Source organism: Daucus carota, chromosome 1, assembly GCF_001625215.2.
Source record: "Daucus carota subsp. sativus chromosome 1, DH1 v3.0, whole genome shotgun sequence".
NCBI classification, from domain to species: domain Eukaryota; kingdom Viridiplantae; phylum Streptophyta; class Magnoliopsida; order Apiales; family Apiaceae; genus Daucus; species Daucus carota.
In genome coordinates, this window is record NC_030381.2 from 31,373,772 (window position 1) to 31,384,875 (window position 11,104).

The 11,104-nt window shown below is 30.9% G+C and overlaps 1 protein-coding gene across 1 annotated transcript; it reads right to left on the bottom strand.

Moving 5' to 3' along the window:
* Window positions 1-1,995: 1,995 nt before the first annotated feature.
* Window positions 1,996-4,021, bottom strand: LOC108220928 (endo-1,4-beta-xylanase 5-like). The gene is made up of 4 exons (XM_064086003.1): window positions 4,006-4,021; window positions 3,562-3,731; window positions 3,230-3,328; window positions 1,996-3,138 (listed from the first exon to the last, which is right to left on the bottom strand). Exons 1-4 carry the CDS (start codon window positions 4,019-4,021, stop codon window positions 1,996-1,998), a joined length of 1,428 nt encoding a protein of 475 aa, XP_063942073.1.
* Window positions 4,022-11,104: the final 7,083 nt, after the last annotated feature.

Below are 11,104 nucleotides of genomic sequence, written 5' to 3' on the forward strand. Positions count from 1 at the left end.
TTGGTGTTTTTATCGTTTTGCTGTTTTAAAGTGTTTGTGTTCTTGAATCTTTTATTTTGTAAAAAATCGTATTCAACCCCCTCTTCTACAATCTTTCTTATAGTTGGTGTAAAATAACAACCAATAAATAATATATCTATATATTTTCTTAATAATCAATACATGTGCTTGGAGTTAGAAATTAAAACCCACGCCTCAAATTTAATGTTGGTATGGTGGATCTCACGGTAGTTTATCAATTTTTTTCAGGACAATGTCATTGCTCAAATAATGTCAGCTCTTCTCAAAATGTGGTGCAAGAAAAAGCCTTGGAAACTCCTACCGAGAACTAGATTGATACGACATATACAAATAAAAGCACCGGCAAAGTGCAAAAGATTAAAGCTCCAGTTGCAGTGGCAAACAATATTCCAGCAACTATTGGAAGGGATATTAATTTTTTGGTGTTATGACGGGATCACGAGGTTAACTTCTGGAGAGAGGGGATATTAGTTTTTCAGGACAATGTCATTGCTCAAACGATTCCAGCAATTTTGTATTTTTGAACTTCGTACAAGACAACATATATGTAATTTTCCGACCTGGCATAAAAAATTACAAAAAATAAAATTAGAGCATGCCCGTGCCTCGCACGGGCTATAAAGCTAGTTAAATATTAAATATGTTAAGTTAGCTCAAAACATTGCAGTATTTGGTAAGTGTTAATTTGTTTAATATGATTGAATAAAAAGTACTGATATGATTGTGGACGAAATTAGTAGGACGGAGGTAGCATCATAAATAAAAAAATCATAGAAAATATATAAGGGCATTCCCCTCTCTCAAAATTTAGTCAACTTAGTGATATTTAGGACTGCAAATGAGTCTAGCTAGCTAAGTCGAACCTAGAGTGCTCGTGTATTGTCTGTTAAAAAAATAAAACTCGAGCGGAAAAAATTGTTTCGACTTCGTTCATTAAGGAAAATGTTGTTCACGGAAGATTCGCGAACAGCTCATGAACATGTTTTACGAGTTTTCACAAGAGTTTGTACTCACAAACAAACAATTATTATTATTTACGAATATGTTCATGAGTTTGTTCACAATATTATGTTCACAAATAAATCATAAACATTACTCATGAAACTAGCTCATAAGTTTTGTCGCACACACCTCGTAAGCAATAATCAAAAGCATATTTGTTCACTAGTTTTGAGAACTTTCGTCCACTTATTTATTTATTACAGGTCAGTTGCCTACTAACACTTGTAGTACCAAGAAATGAGATATATAACATGTTCTTGTGTATAAAAATCAAAAATTGAACTACCACTGTTGAAGTAAACTAAGCAATTTAAGAAATTTGTTAATCAAATTTATTAATGAACTTATTCACGAAGGAATTCATGAGTCACAGACATATAAGCAAACTAGGGACTACACATTCTAATCATGTTCACTTTGTCAATAAATCGATATGTAATATTGTGTTCAATATATATCGACTCGTTTATGAATCAAACTGAACCTGAACTAAGCTTTTTTCGAGTGTATAAGCTCATTTACGGTCCCAGTGTTGTTGGTTATGGTTACATTTGTATAACCTCTACGAGACCTGCATGAAAAAAGATTTCAAATTATCTCTATTAACATATCAAAGTATTGTTTTTATTTATGTCAACTTGAAATAAAAATATAATATTGTTTTAAGATTTCAAATCAAATATTACCATATTGAAATATTATGTTTTATTTATATCAACTTCGGTCTAAGGTAGCGCAATCACCACATTTTACATAATTAATATTATATATAATTTTAACCAACACATTTGAAAATATTCCCGTCTTTGTATGGGCAAGTAATAAGCATAAGTTTTTGTCGAAGAGGGCAAGTAATTTAAAAAGGCAGACCAAAATACCTCGCAAGAGCTAATTACAAATTTTGAATATATTTCATAGTTTAAAAGTTACAGAGGAAACAGATTTAGGACTGCCAAAATATAGCTGCATAACTCATACATGGATATGAATATGAAAACTTTCTTTTGCAGGAAGCTTATCATTAATGTCAACAGAGAGCATAGTAGACGAATTTGTTGTTGGATGCACAACAGTTACTTGGTATTCTCCATGAAACAATGACACTTCAAGTAATCCATTATCATCTGTTGTAAATTCTGCATCCTCTGATCTCCATTCTTTGAGCAATCTGTCCACCAAATCTCCACCAGGAGTATTACTAAACTTATTATCAGCTAATGTCATGAAGTAACCGCTGTCTACGGCTGGCCCAGACCACAATACAATCCCCTGAACAGCAGGATGCGCAAAGCCTTCTCTTAGTATTTGTTCCAGATATTTTACCTGATTTGGATTTGGCTTTACATCTACCTCTGTTAGCCAAACTGGCATTTTTGTAGCACCCATCGTGTCGAGTGCTGATCTCATGTAAACGATGTTTGGTTGAAATTGACTGAAATGAGATTGCAAGCCGATCCCAATAGGGGCACCACCGACACTACCCTGAATTTCCCACAATTTTTTAACATAATTCTGGGGAAGTGAAGCAGGATCTCTGCCATCTTCTACTGTATTGTACTCATTCATAAACAAGGTGGCTCCTTTATCAAGCTGATGAGCCTTCCAGTACGCGGACTTTGAAAAATCATTACCCAATTTGTCTTCAAAGAAGCGAAAATGCAAATTTTCATTAACAACATCCCAAGAAATGACCCCTCCTCTGTATCTTGACACAACAGAGTTAATTCTTTTATCAGCGGCTGCTCGTAACTGATCAGGACTAAGGCCCTTGACCCAATAGGGTTGGAAGTTAAAATTATCCCAGAAAACGTTGTGACCTCTTACAGAAATGCCATGTGAATGGGCAAAATTGATCATATAATCTGAATTGGCATAGTTTTCCTTGCCTTGGGTTGGTTCATTATCATACCATTTCAGTTCATTTTGAAAAGTGGTGACTCGAAACCTTGAGGAGAACCAGGACTGGTAAGCTTGGTTGTTAACAATGTTCTTGCTCATGGAACATCCAAATGGAAAATGTTGCTTGACTAGATTTATGATCACTTTCGCGCCTCCTAATGTCTTGCCATTATCATTTGCATCGCTTATATTCAAACGGATTGTCCTTTTGCGTACCTGCAGATATTTCCAGTCCCATCAGTAGAAATATTATCATTTTAATATCTCAAAAAAAACAAGTTATTCGGATATATAGAGCTTTATTTACCATTGAAATTCTTTGATCTTGGTGAGATCTCCATTGTTCTTCAGTGAATGGTTGTACGGAAACATTGTCCACCCAAATTTGTGCCGAACTATTTTTAGCCTGCACATTGATACGAAGATTGAGTACTACAGTAATGATTGAGATTTTAAATTATTTCAATGCATAACAAAGCTAACAATAGAATTATTTAAACCATGCTTGATCTCACATAAATTTAAAAACCCGCCTTCGCCTCTTTTTCTGTTATTTCACATATATCATAAACGAACCAAAAATGGCGAATTATCATCAATGAACAAATTATATTCAAGAACGAGCAGAATAAGTCTTACCTTAAAAATAATGTGAGCTGGGGCAGTGACATTTGAGACAATTCCACCTTTGAGCAGGGACCAACATCCCTGCTTGGCAATTACAGTACCAGCTTGTGTTGCAGCTCCGCTCGAATACCGAAATGCTGCTGTTATTATGTTATCACTTCCTTCACTGGCTTGAACCCAAGCTGTTGTATTACAACAACAGAAAGCAAGTTAGCACACATAAATTATTGATGTTTGAAATTCAGCGGGGCTGAGCTTGGTTCCGACATTGTGATATGAATACATTACCTGATAAAACATAATAAAGTCCATCCTTGAGCTCAACTTTTTGCGGGAAGAAGCTGCCATCTAGTGATCTTGTTTCTCTGATGATGCCTCCTCCATATTGAGCGGGAAGGGGCTCTTTCAAACACTTTACAACCAAAAAATAATTCTATTTAGTTTTCTATTATTTACATCTAAAATCCTCCATTTATTTCCGACAACAAAAGATCAATTTTCTAGTTATAGTTCTATTTTAAATCAAAAAAGAAGCAAAGTATATATATTTATTAATAAATTAATTCCATATATACAAAAAGTAAAATGAATAATCGCAAATAATGAGGAAAACAATTATCATTAAGTTATCATTGTTATTTTTACTAGTTACCAAATAGTTTTGACCGGATACCAATTCAGAAGAATATATTAATGTATTTTATGATCTATGAAAATGTTATGTATAACAAATTTATAACTAAAAATTCTTGTTATCTAATTATATTACTAATTTAGAACTTTTCGATGTGGAAAAATATTTATCCAAAAATTAAAATGTTAAGTCAATACTAATTCCCATATGTAAAACTTTATGTACAATTTAGAAAAGTAACTTATTGAAAGAATGAAAATATCACTAAAACAGATGAAAAATATAAGAACAAGATGACAGACTATTAATGAACATCTTTTTCACTATTATTCAAGATGGATTAAGGTCCAAAATTTATTGAAACAAATACTAAATTCCAAATCAAAAATTCATCAGTTTTATATATTAAATTTTAAGTTAAAATTTATCTCAATTAAACAAAACTTATTAAGAAGATATTCGTTAAAAAATGCATAATAAAAATTAAAAGAAGGATGAGTACATGCTATGAGCATAACAAACATGAAAAATATAATTAACTTGCCTCGGTGGTGGCGAAATAATCATAATCTTGATTAACTTTGTCTGCAAAGCATGAAACAATAGTTACTTAGATTTGATTTTCTCATCTTCAATATATGTGTGTAAAAAAATTCACAGAGACCGAGACTTGTAACAATTAAGAAAAACCTTGTATATAAGAAGAATGGGACAAAGGTCCATTTATCACCATCAAAATGAATAAAAACATAACTATCTTCAAATCAACGATGCTCTTCATAATTTTTTAACCAACTAATATAATGTGCAATGCAAGAAATAACATACCATGACATTGTAAGTAATATCTATTTATATAAAAAATTGGAGTGACTTCATATTTAGTTATTTTGCAATCTATGAATTAAATTGATTAGTTTTAACACACATTAATGGTCATAACATATATATCTAGATATCATGCTCTAAAATTTGATTTTCATAAATATTAATATGGTAACAAATTACAAATGTTATAAACGTATATCTTAAGAAAATTAAATTCAATTTTTTAAAATATAACTTTCTATGAAATATATGGAATATATAATCAAGCTTAACATGACATAAAAGGCTTCTAGTGTCTTAAAAATGTCGTGTCTAATTGATTAAATAAGAAGAGTTTTCCGTCTTCAAAAAAAAAAGAGTTTCTCGTTATGCAGTCTATATTAGTCATTCTTTTAATTGCATACATAGTCTTTTTTTGATATTAACATGAGTATCGGATATCAAAGAACTTTATTTCTAATATAAACTCTTGCTCAAAATCCTTAATATCTTAAATCTATGAGGAGATTTGTTTAATTTACAAGTAAATATAAGAGAAATTTTAATTATTTTCTTAAATAAAATACTAAAGATCTATTATATCATGATGTTTTTATAGACACATAAAGTCCTAAATAAAGTATAAATAGCTCTTAAATAAAATCATGAGTTATATTTATCACCTAGTCTTGTTACGATTTCATTGTTTTTAAAATTATGTCGTCCTCGTAGCCATGTCATACTTTAACAATGCCAATATGTTTTACTTTAGCATGATCATGCGAACCTCATCCATCATGTTGTTGCCTCCTCATTATATATTTAAATTAATTCTCATTGAGAACTCTCTTTATTGCGATAAAAACTCTTTAACATGAGTATGCTTCACTTATGAAGAACTTGACCCAAGTTTTCATCTAGATAAATAATTGTATCTTTCTTATTACTCAATGATATATAATACTTTACTAATAGTACTTTAGGTGGTAAATGTTTAATTGAAATATTATACTTATCTTTGTCTTCTAAAATGACTTGTAATGATATAGGCGTCATTAGAGTTAACCAAAACATATCAGTATCAAACTATTATAAGCACCAGTTAAAAATTGATCACAAAACTTATATTTTGTATCAACAGATGTCGAGAATTCATCTAGTGTGCTGCAAATCTTCTATCTATGGAGATTTGGTCAAGTTTCGTCGTGTCTTTTGCGTGATAGTGCCATTACTATGGTCGTAAGACTTGTTATTCTTTATTTTAAGGATATTTATTGGATGTTATTAATCCAAGTATCATTGGAAAAGATATATTTCAAGTACATATAAGTTAATAATGATATTAGTAGTATGAGATATCTTAAAGTATGCCCAAATTAAACTATTCGCTTTAAATCGAATAATATGACACTATTATTGAGTTATGAATCATTTGACGTCCAATAGTGTTAGAAGTTTTTTGAAGAACTTATTGTAATAACAAACATGCATGCTGAGTATGTCTAATTACCATGCTCTAATGTATTTGTGATTATATCTTGTTCCTTTTTTGTGAAATTTTCTTTACTTGTTATGTTTATTTTATGGAATATTCTAGAGTTATCAAAATGTGTATACAAATTGATACAAAATAACATGTGTTATATTTTTATTTGCTATAACTTAAATAATATTAGTGTACCCCTGTATTTACATAGATTTCCCAAATTTTTGCATCAATTGTATGTAATGTTCAAGTAAATTGAGTTTTTAAATCTCGACATAATGTATTTTAATTACTGTGACAGTCCAGTTAAAAATTGTAAGTACCGTTCTATCTTAATATCTCACTCATCCATTTACACTTTACTTTTTTTGGACATCTTTCTCAATTCTTTACATACCAAAACTCTTGAAGCATTATAAATTTTTATAATATAAAAGTGAAATTAACTCACTACTTTCTTACATATTTTTCAATCTTTCAATTAAAAACTACTGGGTTCCACTAAATCTTGTAAATTATTTGGTCTTGTACTTGTACTTGTTATTGTTATTCTTGCATACAAATACAAATATTAATTTAAACCACTAGAACTATTCTAACAAGAATATCATTGTAGCTTTTGAATAGGTGAATTCGATGTCAATGCAGTTTTTCTTCTTTGAAAATTTGTGGTGACATCATGTAGACTTGATCAAGCATGATAATTGTACTCTTTTCTTTAACTAATTCCAATCTCCTTCATTTGGATCTGAGAGACTTTAATATAAAGGTGGGTGAGGTAAGGTGCAACAACATGGTGCATATATATAAGCTAGGATACAAAATTACAATTTTAAAATTCTAGAAGTCATTTGTAATTCTTGGTAGGGCTGATTATTCGGTAAAAATCGAACCAAATTATCGAATACCGAAATACCGAATAAGCTCCAAAACCATAACCGAATAGTGAACCGAATTTAATTCGGTTATTTTACCGAACCGAATTTTTTATTTCGGTTAAAACCGAATACCGAAATAAAAAACTGAAATTTTGTAACAGTAAACAAAAATTACAGAAATAAAGGAGAAAATTCACAAAATAATGAAGAAAAACATCACTATATCATATAAAGTTAGTTTAGTACATCAATAACATCATATATATCCCCGATTTGAGTTTTTTGGAACTTCCCTTTCTAAAGGAGCGAACTTAATTACACCAATTTACACACACAAGGACACAAACAAAGATCAATGTTAGCATGATATCATAAAGAGGGAACAAAATGCAGTGGAGGAGTAATTAAGAGGGATGTGGTTACCTTTTGGATGATATATTATATATAGCTGGAGGTAGAGTGTTCTTTGTTTACTAGCTTAACCAATTGAACACTTACCAAAAATGTTCAACAATTTCTTCTTAAAACCTAATTTTACCCGAATATATAAAAAGCATTCTTTGATGCTCTAATATATATATGTCGACAAAACCTAATTCCCATAGACTTCCTTCTTTTTAAGGAGCAAACTCGAGAAAAGTAGGAGAATAAAAACACACATATAAGATATTAAGATATATTAAAAAGCAAACTTTTATGTATATAATAAAATATATTTTTTTTTATTTTAAATATTTTGATTATTCGGTTTTTTTGGTTAATTCGGTAAAAAAAACCGAAAAAACTGAAATACCGAATTAGCCAGAAAACCATAACCGAATTAAAAATCGAAATATTTCGGTTCGTTCGGTATTCTGTTAACCGAACCGAATGCTCAACTCTAATTTTTGGTGTTTTCAGGTAAAGATTTTCTATGAGACAAATTATAGCTTGACTTTTGATTACAAATTATGAATAAAATCCATAACTTTTGAAGTAGTCATGTGTTCAAGCTTTCAAGGCCTCTTACAAAGGCATCTCCATATTATAAGTGTCACAAAAGTAAGATTTTGTGAGTAGCACAATATTCATCTTTCAAATATAAATCAATGCTTGAGGGAAAACAAATAACACGGGGCAGTGTTATTAAAATCACGATAATTTGTACTTTGCGAATAGGCGAAGGACGTTCCGCGAGCTGTGTATGAGCGATTTAGCGTGATTATGAAAATGACTATAAATCATGCTTAACTCGTGATTACTCGCAAAAACTCGAACTAAAAAACAAAAAAACTCATAAAAGTTTACAACCTACATCCTCCCAACTTATTGCACATCCTTCGTCACATCTTCACACAGGTATGTTAACACTCTATCTCTCTATCTATATTTCTTCATCTTCACATCTCTGTTTCTCTCGACCTTCTCTCTTCAACTCTCTCTATGTTAACACTTTTTTTTGATACCTTGGCCTTAAATATATAGCATATATATTTAAAGTTTGTTTGGTGTTTGATTAAATTCCTCTTAGAAATTACTCTTGTAAAATGTACTCATCCCTTGGACCATTATAAAGATGACTCGAAGTGTTGACATTGGATGGAAATATGAGAATCAAGTGCAGCACACTGTATATTCACGATTCCATATCCTAAATAAATGAATCCATATAGAGCCATGGCACTTGAGCAAGTGTTCTTTAATTTAGTGATCCTGAATATATCTTCAGCATTAGATCTATATAGTGTGCTGCACATGGTGTCCTTAAGGTATGTGGTCCTCTTGTCAAAGTATTACATATGATTGACAATGAAAAGAAGCCCCCGATGAGATATGCCTACGGGACAATGGAGAGGGCTAAATTCACCATTAAGAGTTCATTCAACAAGGAAGACGAATACAAGAAAGTGTTTCAAATAATTGATAATAGGTGGGAGGTTCAACTTCATTAGCTTTTACATATTGAAGACCACTTCTTGAATCCCGAATTTTTTCATGATCAGCAACACATGTATTTAGATGGAAATATAGGAAAACGGCTACATGAGTGCATTTATAGATTGGTACATGATATAGACATACAAAATGCAATTATAAATGAGATATCAGTATAAATATGCACAAGGAAGCTTTTCATATGATATGGAAAAGAGAACCAAGACCCCACACGCACCAGGTAATTATGAGTTAAGAAATTAGTTAGTAATTTATTAAAATTAATCGATTTAATCAATTTATGTAGCAACTTGAATAGGAAAGTATTTAATTTATTTTAAATTTATATATAGCAACATGGTGGGAAAATTTTGGAATCTCGGATCTGAATTTAAAAAGGTTCGCTATCAAAATTTTGAGTCTTTCATGTAGTGCATCAGGTTGTGAGCGTAACAGGAATGCGTTTGAGCATGTAAGTTGTTTCTCAAAATCAGTCCTCTAGATATACTGCACACACTTTATTTGCCACCCACCATATTAGTTGAATATGTTCATTAATAAATTGTTATTGTTTTGTAGATTTATACAAAAAAGCGGAATAGGATAACTCAAAAAAGGATCAACGACTTGATATACGTTAAGTATGATAGGACATCAAAACATAAGTTTGATGCACGTGATTTATAAGTCTCAACTGCTTTGGATGTTTTTAATGAATGCAATGAGTGGCTATTTGGAAAGAGCTTTGATGATGACGATGTGAATGCTAATTATGTTCATGAATGAGATGGTCTCATCTGGGGATGTTCGTATTGCTTCCAAAGCTTAAGAATCGTTGTATCGCACAAGGTGCTTGACAAGAAATATGACCACCTCAAAATCAAGTGATAGAGCTTCTTCTTAACATCTCATAGACGAAGATGATGATGATAAATAGAAAGAATATGAGGGACGTGAGGGACACGAGATCGAGCTAAACAATTAGGAAGCATTTGATTTACTAAATGTTATTGACTAATAGTATGATAGTTATGTGATATTTTTCATTATGTTTGAGGCTGTTATTTATGTTTGTAATTAATATTAGAAGTAACATTCTCAAAACTATATAATTATATAGATATTTACATTTTTGACGACAAATCATGCCAGTAATCACGCTTTGCGAGTTGCGCTTCAAAATTGAAGCTTGTGTTTCTTTTTATTTTATGTGTTTTACAACACTACATGAGTGCAAGTAGGTGGCTAGAGATGTTTTTCCATATTTCGTAGAATATTTTAAGTAAAAGAGGAGTGTCCACGTTATCCCGGAAAAATTTGTATCTTCCCCTTGATGGGTTTGGTATCAGAATGATATAGAAGTTATTAGCGTGGTAGATTTGTTTCCGAGTGGAAATTCAGTAAACTAAAGAGTGGAAGCTCCGACTGTAAAGGCATTGTTTTCTTCAGCCTCTTGAACATGAGGGAAGGAAATACCTTGGATTTTTTGTCAAAACAATGAAGACTCTTTTTGAGGTGTATTTGGTGTAGATATTATAATTCTCAGAAGCACTATTAAAAAAAATAAGATTGAGTTAAAGAGGCCGTTTTAATAAGTTTGAAATTATGACTTGTAATTTAACATGGCTTAATGTGAAAAACTAAGAGCTCAAAATGTCTATTTGGATAATTTTTAACTTATTAATGACTTAAATGTTATTAAAAGTATAATAATACAAATAAAAGTGGTCTATGGATGATTTTTATCAAAAAAATAAAGAAAATTAATAAGCTGTTTGCTTGGGCTTAAAGCCCTAGCTTTAAATTATTTTCAACTTTAACCCAGAAAATATTTGT

Excerpts from the sequence above, each read along its gene's own strand:
- LOC108220928 (XM_064086003.1), bottom strand. Across the intron at positions 3,329-3,561 it reads CAGCTCACATTATTTTTAAG|GCTAAAAATAGTTCGGCACA; the intron begins GTAAGACTTATT and ends ATCAATGTGCAG. Across the intron at positions 3,139-3,229 it reads AAGATCAAAGAATTTCAATG|GTACGCAAAAGGACAATCCG; the intron begins GTAAATAAAGCT and ends AAATATCTGCAG.